The 25,351-nt window shown below is 32.5% G+C and overlaps 1 protein-coding gene across 2 annotated transcripts in view; it reads left to right on the top strand.

Moving 5' to 3' along the window:
• The first annotated feature begins 57 nt into the window (after window positions 1–57).
• LOC128161502 (phospholipid-transporting ATPase ABCA3-like) overlaps window positions 58–25,351 on the top strand; it is a 30,662-nt gene continuing 5,368 nt past the window's right edge. The window contains exons 1-14 of one of the 2 annotated variants that reach the window (XM_052824790.1): window positions 58–81; window positions 11,532–11,917; window positions 12,144–12,176; window positions 12,449–12,676; window positions 13,251–13,492; window positions 13,982–14,210; window positions 14,788–14,961; window positions 16,127–16,308; window positions 16,440–16,568; window positions 22,215–22,344; window positions 23,194–23,348; window positions 23,709–23,864; window positions 24,437–24,647; window positions 25,029–25,278. In XM_052824790.1, the coding sequence (XP_052680750.1) occupies window positions 11,632–11,917; window positions 12,144–12,176; window positions 12,449–12,676; window positions 13,251–13,492; window positions 13,982–14,210; window positions 14,788–14,961; window positions 16,127–16,308; window positions 16,440–16,568; window positions 22,215–22,344; window positions 23,194–23,348; window positions 23,709–23,864; window positions 24,437–24,647; window positions 25,029–25,278 (2,405 nt within the window). In that variant the 5' untranslated portion in view covers window positions 58–81; window positions 11,532–11,631. Of the gene's footprint in view, window positions 82–6,738; window positions 7,003–11,531; window positions 11,918–12,143; window positions 12,177–12,448; window positions 12,677–13,250; window positions 13,493–13,981; window positions 14,211–14,787; window positions 14,962–16,126; window positions 16,309–16,439; window positions 16,569–22,214; window positions 22,345–23,193; window positions 23,349–23,708; window positions 23,865–24,436; window positions 24,648–25,028; window positions 25,279–25,351 lie in introns of those variants that run through there. The other variant, XM_052824789.1, reaches the window with a different exon arrangement.

The following is a 25,351-nucleotide window of genomic DNA, read 5'->3' on the forward strand; positions in this document are numbered from 1 at the left end:
TGACTCTGATTTTACGAGGTACAATAAATCTAAATCCCGGAAGAGGATTTTTCATTTTGCATTTAATGGCTAAAAAAGCAGGTAAGAGCTATAGTTTTCAAAAGAATGATTGTTATATTTTTTCCCCTCATAATCAATGATTATTTTTAAAGGTTAAATAAAATACGATTGTAGTTCATATGTCAAAGATGTATAAACTCACTCATTCATTTAATCAATGGACGAACCTTTTCCTTTTATGCGAAGACAGAAGTATTAAGAAATTAAGGAAGTTTAAAAGAAAATACTCGACTTTTAATATTTTTAAATAGTTTTTATTTCCATTTTTATGCCCTCTGTAATAAGTCATGAAATCTAACTGTTACGCTTTTCTATTAGCTGATTAATCCTAGATCTGCAACATGGTTTATCAATGCATGTGAACTCCTATAATAAGGCTTCTCTAAGGTGAAAAATTGCATGTACCAGTAGAATGATCTGCATGGTTGGAATCCAAATTAAAACAAAATAGTTATAAATTCACTTTAAAAACATTTCTTCCTATACTTTCGTTTATTCGACATAAAAGAATATTAGGACTATAATTACTAAAAAAAATTGTCTGGTCATTTTTCTGTAAAACAGGTTATCATACTTGAGCAGTTTCCAACATTCAGGAAATTTGTTTTTAGACGAGGATACGAAGGCCGAAAAATGGTTCGTTAATTTTTAGTTTAATGAGCATTGTTAGGAAACATTGCATAATTAAAATCGTAAATAGCTATTTTGATTTTCTATTGTGTATCCAGTTTCGGAATGCATTCCTAATTATCAAATAAAATTTAAGAGTCAGTTATAGAATTATAAGCAAAATACAGTGCTCACAATTCTTTGTCATGTAAACAAGGCTCGTGTCCTGTTTATGTTTATATAGGTTCAATATACCTGTAAAAATTTTTTTCAAGCGTCCAATATTTCTAGTGATCGCAGCAGTTCGCCGAAGATCTCTTTGCGACACCGGTTGTACAATAGACAGACAACATCAAGTGTAGTACATTTTCAATGGCTTGTTGATTACAAAGGGTGCATAATATATCGGTCATTTGGAAGTTCTCCAACGTATCGTCCTTATTCGATTCTAAAATTGAATGTAGAATGCAAGTCCGAAATACACAAGTATCTTATTTATTCAATTTAAACAATTTTTATTCAATAATATAGTGAATGGGATTAGGCAGCAGGCACAGCCTAGTTTTGTCCTCTCCCTACATCAAGGTCAAAATGAACAAAATCCGAGAAATCGGACATTTTCCTGGCTTTTTTTTTTTTTTTAAAACGATTGTGATATTTTAATTGCCAGGAAAACGTCAGACCCGGCACCATTACGAAAACTGGAAATTCGCAAGCGGGATGCGGCATTCTATGTTTAATTTTAATTATATCGCTTGAAATAAAATTCATCGCCATGTTTTGAGTATCTCACTAAAACAGTGACTGTATTTCCTATTTTCTCGCGACATTTCAAACAAGAAAAAACTACCCTGGATTAATCGTTACCAGAATTGAAATACTTATAAAAACTTTTCTTATGCATTTATAAAAACCTAATCAATAAACATTCGTATCACTTTTTGCTATTGTACTGTATTGTTCATATAATCAGGTACAGATTAATTAGATAATTATTGTGTTCACAATTGAAATAGCGATTCCTTAGCAGTAAAATATTGGTCTGCAATTAATGAATCATTTGATAAACATGAAATCGGTAAAAATATTGGTAGCATTTTTTGCATTATATATGGAGAATTTAATGATGTATATTTCAAGAAGACGAAAGCGCAATTGCAAATTCACGAGAAAAATTCCCGGGGGATATTTATGTTTAGAGGCCTGGGGGGGGGGGGGGGGGGGGACGGAGGCCTATTTTCGGCAATTTTACTATGAAAATTTATAAAATTTTGAAATTCCTGACCCCACACCCCTTCTATATCTTTGCGTACAACGCGTAATTCTTGCTGCCTGTACTTTTATTCAAATTTTGCAAGAATTTACCTTATTTGATTAAAAACCATAAAAAATTGTTTAGCCCAACCCATATAAATACTCAACTTATACACATTACCTTTTTAGGAGCTGTTCAACACAGTATTGCTAAAATTCATCTTGGTGCATTAAGATGATTTTTTTAAAAACTATTCCAGATTCTGGTTGTGATTTCCCCATGGTACGTTTGTTTTCCCTTTACAGCGTTAATTCAGAGAATGACTTCGGTTTTTTTTTATCCCTTGAAAGTGTCAGTTCAAATATATGTTGATTATTTTTCTAGTTTGTTTTTGCAACGCTGTCTGTTGATTTTGCAAAAGAGTCTGTTGATTTTGTTTTAGCTGGTCTGTTCGGTATTTTCAGAGAGTTTTTAAAAATTTAGTTGTTTGTTTTGCATTAAGAGGATAAAAAAAAAACTATGATTGTATTAGAAAAGTCACTTTAATTGAAATAGGTGTTTTATTCATAATACGAAGACCAATACATGTAGAACACGCTTTTAATCGGATTTTTTTTTTAGCTTTAAAGTGGTTCAAATAGTCAAATATCCATTTCTTTTGCATACGAAATATTTTTCTAGATATATCCCTGACAAAATCTGAAAATGTTGACGATGTCGTGTAAGATAATAAGGAATCTTTTAACACGGTGAATGTGCGAGTAATTTGCCATTCTTTGAATAAATATCATTAAATAACTTAATACTGTATCTTCTATACTACTATATTAAAATGATAGACTCGAATATTTGAGCTTTAATACCGAGAAATCGGAAGAGTACTCTCTTTTGTTTTATATATTTTATTCATCATTGGAACTTGAAGGTTACCAATTTTTTTTTTTATTTTTTCTCAATCATGCTTCACTAATTAATAATCAACGAAAATTCCTTTAAAAAATCCGGAAATCATCTGCATCTTTTGGATTTTACAATCTTGCGCATGTGCATTACATTCACGCCAAATCATGAGAGGCTCTTTAGTTTATGTTTCCACAATATCACATTTGCATGGATAAACTCGGAAACGATATTACAAATACGCGTAAATTTTTATTGGCAATTTGTCATACATTCTGTTTATCAAAGGAAATACGGGAGACAACTCAGTGCATTTATAATGAAAAATCCCGAGAGTTCCGAATGTCAAAATGATGTGTAAATTCAAAGCGAATAAAAAAGTTGGTGAAAAAGTGTTAAATTTCTTATTAATTTGAATTAAATTTTTAAATAACAGGTCTTTTTAGCCTCAAAATGGTTTGTTATGAATAATTTGACTATTTTTTTCAATGCAGCTTAAATAATTTTCTCCAAAATCGTTTTGGAGCGATTCTGCAATGTTTTGCTAGAATACGGGTCTATTGGAGGCATTTTAACTGTCAGTGGCATAGCTTACATTGAAGCACGGAAGCATTGTTTTGTAAAAAAAAATTTAAAGGCAAATCAAAAAAATACGTACTTAAAATATTATTAATTGAACATAAATAAATTAATATAAATAAATTTGTAAACATTTGGAATAATTTTTAAACGCAGTTTTAGAGTAATGAGACGAGTAAAAAGCCGTGTCAGGTCAATCATGCTTTCTACGAGACTTCCAAGTCTCTCGGTACTAAATGTTTGCGTACAAACAGTAGTCTATTGACACAGACAAAGTCATTGACTCTTTTGCGTTAAAGAAAACACGAAGACTGGGCTTCCTCTTTGATAAAGATAATTTTAACAAGAGGCCCATGGGCCACATCGCTCACCTGAACAACAGTTCCTTGTAACATTCTATTTCATAGCATATGTTATATTTATTTTAAACTTTGAACCCCTTTTTGGGGCCCCAGTATTGGTCCGGGGTTTATGGTTGGCTTTAACAACTACACTATTTGAGGATCCTTGAATTGTAATCTCACAAACTGTAGCATTGTAGTTCTCAAGAATTTTTTTTAAAACATTTTCCATATATATTTCTATGTTAAACTTTGAACCCCACTTGGGGCCTCAGTATTGGTCTGGGGGTCTTGGGGCCCAAGTATTAGTCCGGGGGTCACGATTTTACCAATTTAGAATCTACAATAGCCAATTATGCTTGCATAGTAATCTCACAAACTGTTGCACTGTAGTTCTTGAGAAGAAGATTTTTAAACATGTTCCCTATATATTTCTATGTTAATTTTGAACCCCTTCTTGGGCCCCAATATTAGTCTAGGGGTCACGGCTTCCACAATTTAGAAACTTTACAATTTGAGAATTCTTACATTGTAATCTCACAAATTGAAGCATTGTAGTTCTCCTCCATAAGATTTTTAAACATGTTCCCTCGTATCTTTCTATGTGAAACATTGACCCCCTTCTCCTGTAGCCCCAGTATTAGATCGCCTCTATAATTTAAAGTTTTCACTATTTGAGGATCCAAGTAAAGTAATCTCACAAAGTATGACATTGTAGTTCTCGAAAAGATTTTTAAAAACATGTTTTCTATATATTTCTATGTTAAACTTTGAACCCCTCTTGATGCTCCAGTATTAGTCCGAGGGTCATGATTTTAACACTTTAGAATCAACAATTGCCAAGGATGTATGCATAGTGATATCCCAAACTGTTGCATTGTAGTTCTTGAGAAGAAGATTTTTAAACATTTTTCTTATATATGCTAACTTTGAACCCCGCCTGGGGGCCTAGTTTTTGCACGGGTGTCACAATTTTAACAATTTAGAATCTTCACTATATATACAAGCTTTTGTATAAATATTGGAATTTCTGGTGCAGTGGTTCTTGATATGAAGATTTTTAAACAATTTTCCCACATATTTCTATGTTTAAGTTGTAGCCCGGACCGCCTGGGGCCCCCGTTTTGGTCCGGGGTCACGATTTTTACAATTTAGAGTTTTTACTATATATACAAGTTTTTGTGTAATGTTGGCATTTCTGGTGCAGTGGTTTTTGAGAAGGAAATTATTAAACATTTATCCTATGGATTTCTATGTTAAACATTAAACCCCGTCTTGGGCCTTAGTATTGGTCCGGGGGTCACAATTTTTACAATTCAGAATCTTCACTATATATACAAGCTTTTGTGTAAATGTTGGCATTTCTGGTGCAGTGGTTCTGAGAAGAAGATTTTTAAACATTTGTCCAATGTATTTCAATGTTAAACTTTGAACCCCGCCTGGGGCCTCAGTTTTGGTTCGGGGGTCACGATTTTTACAATTTAGAATCTTCACTATATATACAAGCTTTTTTGTAAATGTTGGCATGTCTGGTGCAGTTGTTCTTGAGAAGAAGATTTTCAAACATTTTGCCTATGGATTTCTATGTTAAACTTTGAACCCCGCCTGGGGCCCCAGTTTTGGTCCGGGGGTCACGATTTTTAAAATTTAGAATCTTCACTATATATACAAGCTTTTGTGTAAATATTGGCATGTCTGGTGCAGTGGTTCTTGAGAAGAAGATTTTTAAAGACATGCACCCTATTTTCACTGTTTCGTAATTATCTCCCCTTTAAAAAGGGTTGTACCCTTTATTTTAACAATTTAAAATTCCCTTTTCATAAGGATGCTTTGTACCAAGTTTGGTTAAATCTGGCCCAGAGGTTTTTGAGAAGAAGTCAAATATGTGAAAAGTTTACAGACGGACGGACAGACAGACGGACGGACGGACGACGGACAACGGGTGATCAGAAAAGCTCACTTGAACCTTCGGTTCAGGTGAGCTAAAAAAGCTTTACAATAAATTTTGTAATGTACAAACGTTTTTTTTATTAGTTTGTTTCGTGAAATGAAAAAAAAACCAAAACATTTATTGGCTTAAGTCTAAAGAAATTAACAATACTAAATTACATATACGCCGCATAATTTTTAAAGAAAAATATCGCATGAAAAGCTTGAATTTTGCACTAGAAATATATTTACAATTGAAGAAAAATGTATATTGGGGAAATTTAAAAAACCTATCGATATTAATTGTGAAAAATGCGTCAGCTTCTACCCTGGACCAAACCCCTTGTCGTGCTGTTGCACAGTGCTTCCATATTCATCTACCCTAAAGCTACGCCACTGACTGTGGTGAAGGCCTTTTCCGAGACACGGTTAGATTATTCCAACTCAGCAGAGTGTAGTGAAATTAACAGAATTGTTGTAGGCTTAAAGCTTGATTATGTAAATGTCAACAATACGGTGTGTCGATGTATCTCTTTCGTTAATGTCCGATATCATATGCAATGCCAACCTGTGCACGCACGGGTCAAAATCTAGTTATATTGTAAATGTCTGATACAAAATCGCTATTATAGACGAAATCGTAAACTAAGTGCGCTACTCCTCATTGCAGCACGATTTTGTCAAGTTTCCTCTCCTAAAGTGATCGCACGAGCACTGTAGACTTGTAAACTCGTATTTTATAAAGCTCTTAATATTAATGTGTAGAAACTGAACAGTAACATTTTCTTTTTTTTATCATTAAGGAACTTTAAAACAAAATAGTCGGTATATTATGTATAATCTTCATCTCATCTTTATTTTTCATCATTCTGTAGCTTCTGTTACATGTTGTGAACTCTGTTATAAAATTTTTGGCATTCTGTAGCTTCTGTTACATGTTGTGAACTCTGTTATAAAATTTTTGGCCTTTGTGTGAGCGGATACATTCCTCCGGTCGTTATCGGGGAGCGGAATAACACATAAAGCATTGAGATCCGCGCCCATCGCTCTTTGATAATTAGCGGCAAACCGTGGATCTATTTACATGAATTACTGTGCTGCGAGGCGTCTATACCATAGTTTATGTTCAATGAAGCGTGTACATGTACACATGAGGATCTTTAAACAAGAGTGTACACATGGGGATCTTTAAGAAAACAACAACAAATAAAAACAATAATAATTAGGGATTTGTGGCAGTACATGTATATCGATTATTGTGTGTTCATTCATCGATCTGACCAATTCACACAGCGGAGACGTCTTGCTTCATACGGCCGCCATTTAAAGGTACTATCTGCTTTCGATGTGCATGATATGTAAACATAACAACACTTGTAGTCTTTTACTATTAATGACATGTTCGGTATATTTATATAATTATATTTAAATACATATCCTAATGTCACATCCTCTATTTGTGTAGTGCCAAACATGTGTTTGTTTGTGGGTGTGTGTAAACCAAGAATGAATGCCGACGCGCTTTGTTATATATTGTCTTGCTTTTGAAAACATCGCCAACACCCCCAATCCCTCTGTGTTTTTCGACATTATCTTTAAAATTTTCAAAGTTAAATAAAACATGTCTTAGTACGTTTTTATTCTTGTGATCAAATTTATCACATAAATGAGTTCCTGTCCTATTTATAGAATGTATTGTGTTATCATGGATACGTAGGTATTACAGCATTTATCATGCACCGCTATAGGACCCCCAGATACCTTCAAGTTGGTATGTGGATTTCCATTTCTTTACCATTTATCAATGTATGCAAATAATTACTTTTCGTTTATATGCCTATATTCGCCAGAGCACCATGGCGAAGGTATATTCATGTACATCCTTTGATAAAATGAACAAAAGAAAACAAAATTAACCCTATATCAAACAGAATTTCATTAATTCTCAATCTCAAAATAATGGAGATTTTTCCCCCCTAATTTTATTTAATTAATAAAGAATCATTCTTTGAAAATTATGCGGCGATAAATTAGGTCGGGCGATATCTAACTTAATTAATATAAAGCCTGAAGGGATTTTATGGAAGATTTGATCACGCCCTGCAGTTTTTCAGTGCATTTGTCTGTGATCACTCTACTAAACTCTGTCCCGAGTTATTGCTTCAGTCTATCAATTTTTGATGATTTTTAAAAAAAATACATATACCTGTGAAAGAAATACAATTGAAATCGATGAAAGGGAATATATCCAAAATATCTTCATTGAACAATTATCCCTTTTCACTCATAAAATTTCACAGGAACGAAAACAATTTTCTTACGGAGATTTATAATGGGAAATGTTTACATCTTTTCTCCATTCGGAACACACTCGGAATACATCGCGCAATTTTTTAACGTTATCATCCGGGCTAATTAATGGCTGATGCAATGCAAAATCTCCGTAGACTTTCAATTTTGGGATGTGTATTGAAACCTGAAGCGGTAGAGGGGGCGTTCCAAAACAGATAATTTGGACATTTTTCATATTAGTGGATGAACGTAGTTTGAGCACAAAGGTTTTTACTATTATTGAAATATCAAGCAAAAAGTGGTGGAAGTTGTGGGACAGAGTATAGTTGATTTTGTTTTATAGTATAATGGTAAATTCGGATAACGTATAATGTTAGGGCGCAAGCGGGTTTGCAAATAAAAATTACAAAAATGTCAATATTCTTATACTTAATAGTGCAATTGCTATAAAATGATATAAATAAAAATAAGAAGAAATCATTCTTTGAATTTTAAATAATTTAGCATGAGTGATAATTTCGGTCGGGGGTGATCAAATCTATCATAAAGCCCTTCGGGCTTTATTGGATTAACCACGCCATGACCAAAATTATAAGATCATAATACTTTAAAAGAAAGATTCCTTATTTCCAAATTAAAGCTTATAGATCAACTTCAGATTATTCATTCATTCATTCATTCATTCATTCATTCATTCATTCATTCATTCTTTATTTCCTACCTTAGGAGATTGAGGCATGATTTTTTTTTTTTTTACAAAGAACAATATACAAACATCAGTATACAAAAAAGCTATGTTACCCTATATCCATTTAGCAGCAGAAAAAAAGAGAGGAAAAAATAATCAAAGAAAGATATAATAATTTTATGACTTCCAATTCTTCAAGGTATCACACCGGTAATTGTTTTCACTATATAACACTATAGAGGGGGAAAAATTTTTAAAAATCAGTTTGTATTTTTCATGACAAAATATTCGGAGGAAATGTTATTTGTTACGTATCTCATCAGCTAACACCATAAAAAGGGCAAGCGATACTGCATTTTCTCAAAATATCTAGCTCCAAACAGGTCTACCCTCAAAACCACGTGTTTTCCATTTGTATGTAAACAGACTGCACACTCCCCAGGAAGCTGCTGCATGTGCCCTGAAAGAAGTAGTCCCTGTGAAAAAAGATCATCACCTAACAAAATACATGAAATATCCTACTCTGTGGTACAAAAATTTTTAAAACTGAGTAAAGGAAAATGTAAAAATGCAGTCAAGGAAAAAAATAATTCTGAAGTATATATGGAACTACAATTGACTAAGTTCATTTTGATTCTAAGTTCATTTTGATTCTAAGTTCATTACCGGTGTGATACCTTTATATGTTGCTATCTGGTTTGTAAGAGTTATCTCTCTTGCAGCACGATACCTGCAGCGTGCATAATCAATGGAATAGTGTGGGTGCATCGTTTCGTGAGTGTGGGATATCACTTTTTTCACCGGACCGTCGCCAGTCAGTTTACAGTCTTTGGAAATTTTTAATTAAAGCCTTTAACCACCTCCACCCCTCCACATCCCCTCGAAATGTACTTTCATTTTTCTGGGGGGGGGGGGGGGTTGCATTTCATACTAAATTAAGTTTACACCAGCATATATCCACTTCAAATACAACACTTAACATGCATATGATCTGGAATCTTTAAAAACTACTGAAACAGTGTAATTTAATTAATTAAACTTGGATATACATGTACATGTATTAACATGCATTTTTCCATATAAAAAATTGTCATTTTCCGTCATTTTCCGAAAAGAAAATAACTTGACGGAAAAGGCCGAGAGATGTCCAAAATCTATCTTGTCAATTGCGACAAAGGCAAAATGCATTGACAACTGCAACCAGTTTGCCAAGTTATATAGAATTAGCAAGTTTTGAGTTTCAAAATGCTTGTGAACTAATACGCAACATGTTAATGGGGGGAGTAACATAATTCATTTTTTTGAATCTAGTTATGTTTTAATATATATTTACATGTAACAAAGAAAAAGAGGAAATGAAACCTCGAAGTTGGTAAAGGTTCAAATATTGATGAAATAAATTATATATGTAACAGCATTTTAAAGGTTGTGAATGTTTTATGTGAATTTTTTTTTTGGTAAATGTCATTCGTCAAAACCTCCGAAAAATGGCAAGATAACTGCAATAAGGATATAGGATGAATATTTTAAAAAGTAGAGATGGCAATCGATTACAGAATCGCTATTCGGATAATCGCAATTTGTTTCGACTGTATAACAGGTTACATGTAGTTGTATGAAATAATTGATCATATTATCATTAAAAAAAAAATAAATATCATGAATGCCAGAGAGCACATGATAAGAATGTTTTGTAATGATGCGTAAATCAGAAAATTATTTGAAAACCGCTCATCGGTATGATTGTTCAAGAAAACATCTACTGTATACAGGGAAATATTCGCCCCTTTCGCCCTCATTGACAGCGGGCGAATTTAGGACTGGGCGAGATCCTATGTTTCAAACGATATTCTTTATTCAGAACTTTGTCTGGGCGAATTCAAGAGGGGACGAAACCATTTGCAAGTAAAAAGGGCGAAAATAACACGGGCGAAAATAACCCTGTACACAGTATTAGAAATGGAGCTAACAGATTGTAAATATAAATAAAGGACAAGAAATTTCTATAAAACGGCGATGATCTAATAATTTGTTTAGAAACGGGGACAGAGAGAGTCAATTCAATTTCGCCAATACTGTGGGTTTTGACCATTTTCTATAGTTGAAAATTCAATTTTTTAACAACATTTAAGAGCCTAAAAAATATAAACTACTCATTTAATTAATTAGATTTTTAAATTTTGTGCAACAAACTTCACTCTTCAGAGGAGAAGCTTTTAATTTTCTGAAATACATATAGAGACCTGTTGGTATGTTCATGAAGCTATCTTAAGTCTAAGATATGTCTCAGATTAATCTTGAGACACGTCCAATAGTTTCTTAAGCCGGCCTAACTTTGATACCTCTTAAAAATTGTCTTAACTTTAAGACATCCAAACATAGGTCTTATTACTAATAAACTCAACAATTAACATGTAAGTTGTGAATCACAATTCAACTTCTGAATTATTTTCGTTCGCTTACCTGCGCTGGGAGTGGTGGGGAAGTGTCCGAAGCCTATTGTAGTTTTACTATGTGATTTTTAAGAATTTCACCAACCCAGCTGAATTTCCTTTCCACCTATTGGTCACGAGAGTCACGTAAGCACAAAGGAATATACATGTAAATTTTGCAGCATGTGACAAATATTGAAAACAATGTTTTGTTTTCAATGAATTGATGCTATTTGTTTTAGTTATCAAATTATACTTTTATGAATGCCTATTTCTGGCTGCAGTAATCAACACAAGGTCTACAATTTCAAATTCTTTTCTCGCTGAGTCAGCGCCCCTGTAACTATTTCTAGTCAGCAGTTTCAATCACGTGATCTTGAAGTGCACTGACCTACTGAACTGAAAAGGACAGGCATATTGACCATTTCAGTTGTTTTTTTTTTTAGCCTGGAGAAATAATGGCGTAGCAGCGGGATTTCTTATGTCTACATTATATCTATGAACATACCAAAACAACAATAGAACAACAAAACAAACCCAACAAAAATGGTTGCCGGACTACCTGCGCAGTTCCTGTTGCTAACCTGGAAGAATATTCTTCTCCAGAGACGGAAGATCTGTGTGACGGTCTTTGAGATTTTGCTACCTTTGGTCTTTCCAATAGTGCTGGTCATAATAAGAAATCTTGCTAATTTGGAGCCAAAGCTTGAAGAAGCGACCACTTATGAAAAAGAGCGTATATACTTTTACAGTTCTAATCAAGAAATTCTGTATGCTCCGAACACAACTGTGATAAGTGGAATTATGAACGAGACCTTTTCCATCTTGAAAGGTTTTTTTGATGTTTTTGTTGTTGTTAAAAAATACCTCTATGCACAATGATAAAAGATTTGACTTGTTGTTTCTAATGTTTATGTGTATTGATGAGTAAATTGACGAAGCAAGTTTGAATTTACAACATACTACAATAAATAGATTTTTAAATTATACGTCACGGATGTAGACGCTAAACATTATAGATAAATAACGTCTTTAGTGGTTTTTTTTGTTTTCTTCAGACAAATATACTTTGTATTCAACTTCAATGAAAGGTAAGTAGATGTAATCTTTACATTTATTGATATTCACCAAAAACCCATTTAATTAAACAAACCAACAAAAAAGCAAATGAACAACAAACAACAATCCTCCATTAGTCTCTATTTTGCGTAGTATATCTTTATTTAAACTTGTAAAATATGCATAATGTAACTTAATTGTAATATTTTCAATTCAAAAAGTTTCTCAAAAGTTTCAGTAATCATCATCATCATCATCAATAATATGTAGCATATATCAGAATTTCTGAATATTTTAAATGAAGGATTTGCAACGGAAGTGGACCTTCTAAGTTACCTGAACCAACCGGACGAAAATGACAACGGTTACCAATGGTATAACAGCAGAACAGCAGTAGTCTTTGACCCGTCGAATACTTATGAGTTAGTCTTACCCGATGATGTAACATACAAGCTTAGAATAGACCAAGAAATGGACACAGAATCCACGTATCCCAACAAGGATCTTAACCCGGGTCCAAGCTGGAAGCAAAGTATGTCTACTGTTTACTTGCATTTTGGAAGAAAAAAAAACTAAATAGAATTTGTTTTTCTAATGATCGATCAACCTAGGTTTTTTATGTTTAGATATCGTGAAATAATTTAATTCTGATTGTATGGCCTCATTTGATTGGCTAAACATATATATATATATATATATATATATATATATATATATATATATATATATATATATATATATATATATATATATCTCGTATACCACAACTTGCCTACGTCACAATACGACCCTATTTTTTGATTTTACTACTAAAAAGTTCTACCTATATTATACGAGTGTAACATTACTTGGAACAGTTTAAGCTTTTTTATAAAGCGGTATAGAGCGTAAACTGCCACAAGTTATGTTATATCGTATAACATAGCTAGGACTTAAATTCATTCCTTAAATAATTGTTCTGTAGGAATTAATAACAGTCTCTCTCTCTCCCCCTCTCTCTCTCTCTCGTAGAGATATAAGACATGTTTCTATTCTTTAAAAAAAGCCCATTATTTAAAAATATTGTTCAATGTACCGTTTTACAACCATGAGACGAACTTTTCCAGATTATAATGGCAGATTTTTGGGGCTCATGTATGGCATTGATTCAGCAATTATCAAATACTTTAATCCATCCGCTGACTTAAAGGACATTATGATCATGAAGATGCCATATCCTGCCTATTATACCTACTACATGGGCAACTTTATCAGATACTTTGTTGCTGTCACTCTGGTGCTGGGACTGATCTTACCCACACTGCAGCTGACCAAAGAAATTGTGTATGACCGCGAGAAGAAATTAAAAGTAAGAGGTTTTCTCGGTACATGTATGTTTTCTTTTTATCAAACGATTCACTTTAATTACGCATTCTCTACACCAAGTTTCGACCTTTTGTTTTCAATACATAGTATTCTTATTTCTACAAGATTTAGCTTTACTTAAAGTGACACCCCTGTTAAGGTCACACGCGACCTATTTTCCATTTAAAAAAAAATTATATCTCTGCAATGTTAAGATTGCCACTGCTTTATTTCTAAATTATATTTTTAAGTTATATAACATTTTTCCTTTTTGTTTACATAGTTTCAATTGAAAATATATACCATTATTTCATTTATAAGCTTGCGTTCAATTGCAACTTGAATATAATTATAACTCCACAAATAGCCAGGTAATCCACCCTGAATTTTGGGGGAAGATCAAGTTTTAATGCAAATATTAAAGAAATACTATATCGAGAAAAATATCTAAACCCATTTATAATATATCTACTTACAATTTATTTCTAAACAGGAAACGCTAAGGATGATGGGACTTAGTTCCTTTGTTTACTGGTTCTCCTGGTTTTTCAAAGGATTTATCTACTTAACTGTCACGTTCGCAATCACTGTCATCATCATTCAATCAGGAACTGCCAAAATTTTTGACTTCTCGGATTCCTCCTTGATTTTCTTCTTTTACCTGTCATATGGCGTGTCGGTTGTGGCTTTCTGCTTTCTTTTTAGCAGTTTCTTCAACAAAGGTAATAAAAAGAAGGCATTGTCAATTTGAAGCCCTTTTCAAGATTTCAGGATCCTATATATATATATATATACTGATATATACACTGATTTTTTATGGATATGCTTCTATATATGATATTAATCCAACATTTCTAACATTGTTCTATATAAGGAATAAGGAATCATTCTTTGAGTATTATGAGGTGATAATTTTGGTTGGGGCGTTATCAAATCCAATAAAGCCCGAAGGCTTTATGATAGATTTGATCCCGCCCCGACCGAAATTATCATTTCATAATATTCAAAGAATGATTCCTTATTACTTATATTTATATAATTTTAAGCCATCGTATGATTGAATATTTAAATATAGATAAGCAAACCCCGCTGACGCCTCAATTTGGCGTCATTTGTATTATTGGTTATATAGTACAAAATCTTTACGTAGTTTTATCACAGGCAAAGACACAGGGAAATGTAAATATAAAAAATTCTTTTCGACAAATTCTGTTATTCTTTTTATATATCATAAACATTTCTACAAGATTTTTACATAACTGTAAAAAACACCGTTTAACAAGTAATCTTTCTTTTTAGCCAACACAGCATCGTATTTTTGCGCGTTCTTTTATTTCGTCACTCTGATTCCTCATTTCGGGTTGGACTCGAAGTATGCTGACATGACGAGATCACAGAGAATGGCTCTATGCTTGTTGAACAACTTGGCAATGGCCACTGGATTTACGTCAATCGCTGAATATGAAGCAATAGGTACGTCCATTGCACACGCACACACGCACACACACACACACCCACACACATATATAATCGGTTCCTTCCCTGTTTTTTTCGATCTAGTACAGGAAAAAGCGAAACAGAACTGATTCATTACTGTATTTGGTGCAAGATTGTGTATTATTGGGAAAATATTCCCTAAGAATATTTGAAACCCACAAAAGTATAAACTTTTAGAGAAATCTAGAGCACAAATTTTAATTCATTGTTTTTTTAAACAACAAAAACATACACATTTCATACACATACATGTTCCCATAAAGACAAATGAACTGGAATAAACTTTAAGGTTTTTTATTGTGACAAAAAGGTTTATATAATTTTCCTTAATTGGTTGCTAAAAATTTTACCCTTTTTTTTTAGTTAAATAGTAATCATAATCATTATAATGTATTCCACCCGAGCATTTAATTCAGTTGAATTAATATTGACTTACATCAGTCATGATCTCATTTGCATTTTGCATTTTTTATAAATAAAAAAAATATGCTTAGAAGACATTTATTACAATCACTCATTTCAAAAACGCTATTGGGATCTAGATGGATTTTTTTCTCAAGTTTGCTTTGTCCGCAAATTGTATCTATTTTATACATGTATTTTTTGGGTAATTTTGATCAACTTGATTAGCAAAAGTTTGATTAGCCTTTTAAGAAATTAAAATAGGTACAAAACAGACGTATGACGTGTAGGCAGACTTTACCGTCTATGATAAACTACAGAAGTTGATGAAGTGAAGAAGTATATATAACTTAATCATTGTGACCAATTTTCATTGATTAGCAGAGTTTTCTTTTATTACAATGAGATAACTTCATTACAGCAATGAATCATGATATATAGATGTGCCTTATTAGTTTACATTCTAAAATTTGGTATATTTTTTTGAATGAAATAACTTTTTTTTTTAGTTTATTGTACCAATATTAAAGATGTCAACAAAAACTGAACTGCCGCTAATTCTAATAGTTTAGCAGTATAAATTATGCATAAGTTTTAAGCTTATCATTACAAAAATTGGAATAGAATCTTAACGACGGCAATCCAATCAGATTAGAATCTTCATATCGGCCTGATGTCACAACACATTTGCAAAGCAGAAAAATAAGTATTCTTTAAACATTGATTCTAAAAATTATAGGAAAAGGTGTTCAGTGGAACACTTTTACCAAACCTCCAACCGTTGACGGAACCTTCACGTTTGGTGACGCCATCTTGATGCTTTGGATTGATAGCGCCATCTACTTCCTGCTCACGTGGTACATTGACGGTGTCAGGCCCGGAGAATATGGTGTTCCTCAACCATTTTATTTTCCTTTCACGGTTTGTATACAAAATACTATTTTGGTGTTGCAAACAGGTTTTAATAGGTTTAGTGTTTCCCTATAAAGGCAGATAGATTAAATATTATTTTTAATAAGCGTCGTTTTTTTTCAAATTTTTAATATGTTTAGAAAACATACTGGTGTGGAGGAAAACAGATTCAGGAAACGTCGAGCGTAGAAGTTAATCATGATCCCAAGTTCTTTGAGAGTGACCCACAGAGACTCAGTGTTGGCATCAGCATGAACAATCTTCGCAAGGTACACTGTAAACATAAACTTACTCTTAATCTCATAATGATCGAAGTTGTACAGTATTGATCAGACCAAACCAAGCACCAGGACTACTTTCAGGGTCTGCATGTTATTTCTTCCCCATTGTTTATTCCAAATACGCATGTAGCGTCTGCTTTCAGGTGTATACAACACTGTGCCGGCTAGTTATGCCAAGTTGGCATTTGTGCACTCGCTTAAGCTGCATATATCGAAAAATTCAAGTATGCCATATGATATACCATTGCCTAAAGCGTTAACAACTACATTTGTTACCATTGTTTTTTCGTCTGTCAGGTGAAAAAATTACCTTTCAAAAATAAATTTCTATAGGAAAACAATATACCTGTAGGAAATTTGAAATTTCCTATCGGAATACAAGAACTTCATATAGGAATTTCAAATCCGATAGGAAAACTTAATATCCTATAGAAACTCTGTGTTGAACATATTTTATTGACTAATGCCAAAAGGATTGGACACAAGTTCCAAAAACTTAGAATGTCCTCTCCTTGTACATAATATATTACAGTGCCATACAATGCCAGTTAACATTGATAACAGTTATAAAACATGTAATGAAATACAAATAAATCATTAGTTTTAAATCTAGAATTAGAATTAGGTTGGATAAGAAAGTTATGCAAATAATTTAAAAACTTAGTTAAATCTACCACACTTTAATATAAATGTATGAACTTCTTTAAATATTTTTATGTTTTCATCATAAGATAAAGTGTTGTCACCCCAAAGTAACAAATGTACATCAATTATATTCAAAAAGTTCAGTGATAAAAGATTATACATAAATGATTGTCTTAATGATGAATATTTTTTACAAACGAAGAACAAGTGATGTGCATCTTCTAAACTTCCACATGAACACATTGGGTTGGCTATTATGTTACACCGATAAAGATCACAATTGAGAACACAATTATGCCTTAATTTTGTATGAATGATATTCAAGAATCTTTTACCAAAAGAAAAATACTTAGGAGGTTTTGTATAATTGCTCTGTAGTGATTTCTTAAAAATATTTAACGAAGTAGCTTCCTTGGTATTATTATTCAGACTATTCCACTTACGAATAGTGTCAGGAAAAAATGAAATTATAGAAACTCTACATGTGTGAATCAAATTTCTATAGGAAATACCATTTTTCGATAGGAAATATGAATCCTTTAGGACTTTAAAAAATCCTATAGGATTGTCAATATTTCCTGTAGGAGAATCAATTCTCCTATGGGAATTCTCATTTTCCGATGGGATATTAATTTTTAGAGGTAAATATCTCACCTGTCAGGTGAAACACATAAAAAACAGAAGTGGTTATATACTCTCTAGACAATAGTTTATCATTTGGTTTACATAAATTTTTCCAAAGCTAATCTTAAGCGGGTTCAAAAATGCCACCTTTCGATTGGAGATCTTTGAGACAGTTTACTGAAACCATGATAGCAATTAAAAAGATGTGGGGTACTATGTAAACATTGAAATAAACAACATATTTAATAATATAACAATATAATTCAAACTACAAAGTATTACTATTTCAATGTCTACATAGTATCCCACATCTTTTTAATTGCTTTCGTGGTTTGAATTATATTGTTTTATTATTAAATATGTTGTTAATTTATAAAGAGTTTAGATCTACTGATTTTATAATTCTGTGATTTTAATTTGGCAAATATTGTAATTCAATGTGTTTTGACCAAAAGAAACACAAACTGAGTGGGTAATTATAAGTTTTAACTTAACCTTTTTAACAAACTTTTTTTAAAGAAATATCTTGTCCTCATCAACAAAAATTAACAAAACGTAAACATGTATTTCTCAAGCGTTCATTACAAATTCTCTGAATGTTATATTCCCATATACGTATAATATATCGACCACAAGTAGTTCATTATTAATGTTATTAAAGACAAACGCATTAGTAACATGTAATTTGCTTTTTACATTCATTGCAAATACAAATCGTTTAATTCTTGCAACTCATGTTTCCAACTATAATGTTTTTCCCCTAAAAAATATGGCTTAGCTCTAACTATTATTACATTTATTTTGGTGCTAGCACGCTATAGTTGAAGCGTCGTCCATAGTTTGTTTTGTTTTGTTTTTCGGATTTTTTTGTTTTTGTTTTAGGGGGTGTTTTTCTTAATGTTGCTTGAAATACATTATGCTCATGAAAATGAAAAAAAAAGAAACGCATGTGCTTTCGATTTCTGACAAGTTTTTGTACGTCAATGTTACCACTGTAATATATTCGCATCTTTTAAGCTGCATAATACCCTATGTTTAAAATGTACCCATGTATGAAATAGAATATGAATCATTTTTGCAATTTAGTATTTTAAAAAAGGAGTATAAAAAAGCACGATGTACAAATTCTACGTTTAAATAAATAACATGTATTCATAAGTTATAAACATATCGAAATCGATGGAAGAATAAATTTATAGTCAAAGAAATGATAAAAACTATAGTCTGTCCCAAGATATTTTTGCCGCATATTTTCTTAAATTATTCAATATTTATAAATACCTCTTGGTTCAGACAATGTTCATTCAATAGTATGAAAAAATCCCAAGATTTCCCCTTTGAAACGCCCCCTCTAGCTTGTCGGGTATCAGTACACGGCTAAAAATAAAAAGTCTACGAGGTTTTTCCATTGCCAAGGAGATGAAGACGCTCGGATGATAACGTTGAAAAATTGCGCGAGGGGTCCCGAGTATTTCCGAATGGAGAAAAGATGTCAACATTCCCCATTATAAATCTCCGTAGGAAATCTGTTTTCGTTCCTGTGAATTTTTACGAGGGAAAAATGATAATGTGTGAATGAAGTTATCTTGGGAATTTTCCCTTCCATCGATTTTAATTGCACTTCAGTCACAGGTATGTGTATTTTTATTAAAAATCGTTCAAATATGCAGCAAAAATATCTTGGGACAGACTATAACACTTTATTGTGACTTGATACATGTATTTGTAGCTGTATCGCTTAGCTTCTTAATTTTTCTATAGCTTGGTATGATTTTCTTATTTGTAATACACATTTCCGCACAGCAGAAGGATTTCACTGTGCACACAAGGTCATGATAAACATTAATTCAATTAACGAAATTAGAAATACTGTGGTTTCATTAATTTTCGTGGGTATCAATTTTCGTGGATTTTCTGAAAACCACAGTTTCAAGGATACGTAATTTCGTGGCCAATGATCCTATCAATACAAAATGTTAGTTGAAATTGAACTTCAATGAACATTAAATTTCGTGGATCAACTTAACAACGAAATCCACGAAAATTGGTATTCAACGAAAATTGATGAAACCACAGTAATGATTAAAACAAATTTTTCAGGAAGGAAATAACAAGAAACTTCGAACACAGAAACTATTTCATTTGTTATCTTATTTTTTTCCTTACAAGAAAAAATGTCATTAAAAGGTTAATTTCTTTCTGTGCGATCATATCTAACCCATTTTTGGGAATTGATTTTAATCAACTCTCCTATGCAGTTACTCAGACAAACCGAAAATGAAACAGTGTTTGGACCTCAGCACAAATCATTGCTGCTGACAAGACTTAGTTCTTGAAAATAATTGATAAATTCGATGTAATGTGTGCTAACGCATTGTTTTTCAAGGAAACGTATTTAATATGTTTTACGGTGCGACCGTTGGGGCGAGCACAGCATGTGATCAAACAATGAATTATAATAAATTAATAAAATAAAATTAACAACGTGAAATTTGAATGCCAAAAAATAAAACATACCTATTTTTCAGTAAATTTTCATTATTCGTAGTTTATAAGATTTGTTATAATTTATTTATTTATAAGTAGAACAATAGTTTAATCTCAGATACAATGTTGTTAAATAATAAAGATTTTAATATATAAATATTCATTGCACTGCATCTCCTCTTTTAAAGTGATTGTGATTGATTGATTGATTTCCCCCTTTTTTTTTTGCAGTAGACATTTTTTCTTAAACTTACATATAAAACTTGACTCATCATAGAGCTCCCCCCATGCTAAATTTTTTTTCAATTTTGTCAATTTATACATAGAAAATCGACTTAACATGGATTTGCCCCTCCACTTAAAAAAAAATAATTAATGTTTAATTTTATTTTTAATTTACGCTTAAAAATATTTGCTTATCATGTTATTGAAAAGAACATGGTGTTGTCCCCCCCCCCCCCCCCCCCCCCCCCGCATGTAATAAATGGAAGTGAAAATAAAGAAACCATTGAACTGTTAAAGAGCTGAATGATTAGAATTTTCATGATTTATTTTTCTTTTTGCTTGCAAAGATTTTTTGGATGAGGCTGCCATCCACCCACCCACCCCCTTTAAAAAAAGGCGCTGCTACGTATAACGTTACGTTTCAGGAAATTACCGTAATTATAGTGAATAAAATATTAGTGAGCATTCATCCAAATTAGTGCAATTTACAACTGTTTCCTGTATCTGAAGAAATGTCCTTATTCGTCAGCTGTTCTTTATCTTAGCCTTTGCAAGATTTTAGAAGGATTTTGGTCATTTCAGCAGATTTACAATAACTTCGATTAGAGTAATTTCCCCTTATCAGTGCTTATTGTGACGTCAAAGCTGACGTTGGTTAAGTGTCGTCTTACTCTTTAAACCTCCCCTGAGAAATAAAAGTATGCGAAGTATACTGTTTTATTTACTTAAAAAGCATGATGTTCTTAAAATTACACATCTTATAAGCTTTTCAAAGGTTTTACTTTGATTCTCGGGAGAACGTGATGTTGGAACGTGAGGTTGGAAACCATTGGTACTATGAATTGTGGGTCAAAATTTACTGACTCCGAAAAAATATATCGGATCAATGTGTAAACGTTTGTGACGTCACACGATTATTTTTGATTGAAAGTGTACTGAGGTGAACTTTAGAGGTAACATTGACTGTATGTCGCTTACATCGTTATTGTTTTTACTGTCTAAATTTGTCTTGCTGATTCTCGTGAGAGTGTGAAGTGATAAAAATTGCCATGATTACAGGGAACTACTGGGACGATTAAAACGATGCATTACTGGTCCGATTTACTGACGCCAAAAAAATCTGTTGAATGAATGTGCAACTAGTCCGAATTTTCTATTCACACACGCCTTGCCGGTAGAGCTCGCTTCGCGCCGGCGCTGCGCGCCGGCGAGCTGCGCTCGCTATAAATACCTTGAAAATAGTCAGATTTTAAATGGTACGAACAATTTAAATATTTTTTGTAGTCGTATGTATTCCTACGCCAGAGTTCAATATAGTCTCGTTCAACTCGACGCTCGGCTGTCTCCGTAAATCCTTGTCGGAGATTTACGGTGTCAGCCGAGCGTTTGGTTGAACGAGACTAGAGTTCAATTACTGATACATAGTTTGATTGAATTAATTTTATCTTTAAGTATTATTTAACATGAATCATATGGAGGTTTCTCGACATTCTTGTCGAAAAAGTCCAAAAATTCATATTATAAAAATGTGCGTAATTCAAATTAGAAACTATATGTACTTGTCATGTAAAATAACATATCATTGATTTTAAAATAAATTAACATCGACAAAATCAACTCCCGTCAGTTCTTCAGTACTTTGATTATTGATAGGTATACAAATCAGGCATGAAAGAGGTAGTTGCCGTAGAAGGAACTTCGCTCAATATCTATCAAGGCCAAATTACCGCCCTTCTCGGACACAATGGCGCCGGAAAAACTACAACCATGTCCATGTTAACCGGTATGTTATCAACAAAATTCAGACCAAAAATATCAAAATTTATTTATCTGATATACTCATATTGACCCCTCAAAATTTTCCCTACGTTATAATTTTTTTCGGCTTCTTGAATTTGATTTTTTTTAATTGATAAAATTGATATCTTTATATCATATTTAAAAACATTTAGATAGTGTTTTATATCAATAAATATTGACTTTGTTTAGCTTTCTAAGTATAGAAAAAATATATAGTTTGATTATCAGATTATCAATGTGCAAAATTGAAATTAAAATTAAAGCCAAAGTCTGATTTCTACACTGTTGAAAACAGGCAGTATTATATGTTTGTTCTCTATTTCTATTGCCAAGAGTTTGTCTGTATGCTTTCTGTTCTGGAAATCGTAGTTTATTTTCCATTATCTGTTGGCATTTTACTTACCATTGGGGCCTCTAACAAGGAATCGTTTAGGAGGAGCGCCAAACCTAAACTTTATTCATAGATTTATATGAAACATTATAAACGGAAGCTTTGTAAAAAATAAGTAGTGTTTTATTAAAAACAATTGAAACGTCTAATTAGTACTTATATATAGCAATATATTGATATTGTATTATTAACGTCTTTAAAACTCTTAAATGTAGTAAAAACATTTTTTTTAAATTTGTGCAACGAAAATAAATTATGAAAATTAACGATAAAGATACTTTCTTAATGTTTGAACTACATGAATGATACCTTAACAATATGTAGAATGACACTTTACAATCAAAGCAAACTAAAGAAAGCTTTTGTATCAACAAATCCTCTTATGAGGTATCATGACTTGAGAACTTTGTAGAGACTTTAGAATTTCAAAATTTCTTATAGGATTCATACCAGCAACCTCGGGATCTGCAAGAGTGAATGGATACAACATAGAAACTGACATCAGCAGTGTTAGAGGTAGTCTGGGCATGTGTCCACAACACAACACTCTATTTGACAACTTGACTGTAAAAGAACAATTGGAATTTTACTACAAGGTACGAAGGGATTTAAGTCAACGTTGATGTGTGTTGTCATTTTGGACTAAATTAATCAGCTTGAAAAGAAAAAGCTATCTTAACTGTTTCAGATGTAGAAAATATCCAATATATAAATATAAATCGAAATGTTCTTTACTTAATAATAGTTCATAGCTATATGAATCATACCTAAACATGTAAGGTAGATCTGATTATTAATTTGATTACGACACGGCCTGTTTTACATATCGACAGAATTTGAATGCATGTTTCCTAATTGCAACTGAATTTTTGCTAAATAATTAAGTACACTATGATGATTTCGATTGCAATCATATATGCATGACTTAATTGACAAGTATTTGAAACTACCAACAGCTGAAAGGATGCAACAGAAGCACAGTCGACCATGAAATAACAGAGACCCTGAAAGCGTTTAGCCTAGTGGGCAAGCAAAACGATTTAGCAGGCACTTTGTCAGGTGGACAGAAGAGAAAATTGTCTGTGGCAATAGCACTCATAGGCGGATCAAAGGTACATCTCGCAATAGAGCTTTCCTGAAAAAATTACTGCAATAATTAAACCAAATCTTGATTTTCGCAACATTAAAATCCTAATGATAAAATTTTTAGCAGAAAATCTGAATTTTTCAATGGGTATATTTCATGATGAAATAATTTAACATGAAAAAAGTCTCAATATGGAAGCAGCAATAATGAATACTTTTATAGTATTACAATAGAATCACAACATCAATAACTTATTGTGCTTGTTTAAAACGTTATATTCTAGTACAATGTATAAAAACTATTAATGTTTAAAAAAATCAATTCAAAATACAATGAAAAATTATTTAATTCTAAGAGAAAAACAAAATAATTTGGAAATGATGTGTGTGATGTGTGAAGTAACTTAAAAATTCTATAGTCTTTCTGTCTTGTTTGCAAGAATTTGAATTATCATATTGAAACGATACTTAAATCAAAAAGAAGTTTCAAGCGGGTTTATGTATACTGGATCGGGGTTAATATTGGTATATTTTGTTTTTTAAATCAGTATTTCTCACTAAAAACAATATCTTAGTGCTGCTAAATATACACACAAAGGTTATCATTCTTGACGAACCAACCTCTGGCATGGATCCTGGGGCCAGGCGCCAGATGTGGGACATTCTTCAAAAGTACAAGGAGGACAGAACTATAGTATTATCTACCCATTTCATGGATGAAGCGGATGTACTTGGCGATCGTATAGCTATAATGGCTGATGGTGTAGTCAAGTGTTGTGGATCGTCTCTGTTTCTAAAAAAGCTCTACGGTACAATAACTTATTTATCTTTTACATACGCTTTATAGGCCACACACAAGAATGAGTACTCAGTGATATTTACATCATCTACGAAACTTATTATTAAAGATTTATTTTTCCTACTGAACTAATAACCGACGTATCAACGCAAAAACATCCCCACGAATAAGAAAAAAACCCCCACAATCCTCGAAAATTGCCCCCCCCCCCCCACGAATAAATGATTCCACTTGTTATATTGTTACTTTTAACACTAAATTCACAATTTCCTTATCTACTTATTTACTTTCTGAAAATTTGGAGTGCTTGAAAGGTAAGGTCATATAGATACATTGTATAAGAAACAACGAAAATTAATGGAGGTATCTTGTTCTGCCTTACTTTTTTAAGGTGCTGGTTATCACTTGGTTATTGTGAAGCTACCCAACTGCGATGTTGTAAGTTTAATGGAAGTCATAAAAACGCACATCCAATCAGCTGACGTAGAACTAGAGGTTGGTGCTGAACTCTCAGTTCTTCTTCCAACTGACGAATCTGCGAAGTTTGAAGAGTTGTTTGCAGAGTTGGAGCAAAACGGCCCAAAATTAGGTGTGGGAAGTTTTGGATTATCAGCAACAACGATGGAAGAAGTGTTTCTCAAGTAAGCTTTATTTGTTACAATCTGATTTGAGCGTAAGTTTAAATAAGATTGATACTTGCTCTATGATGTACGT

Source organism: Crassostrea angulata, chromosome 8 (genome assembly GCF_025612915.1).
Source record: "Crassostrea angulata isolate pt1a10 chromosome 8, ASM2561291v2, whole genome shotgun sequence".
Taxonomy (NCBI): domain Eukaryota; kingdom Metazoa; phylum Mollusca; class Bivalvia; order Ostreida; family Ostreidae; genus Magallana; species Magallana angulata.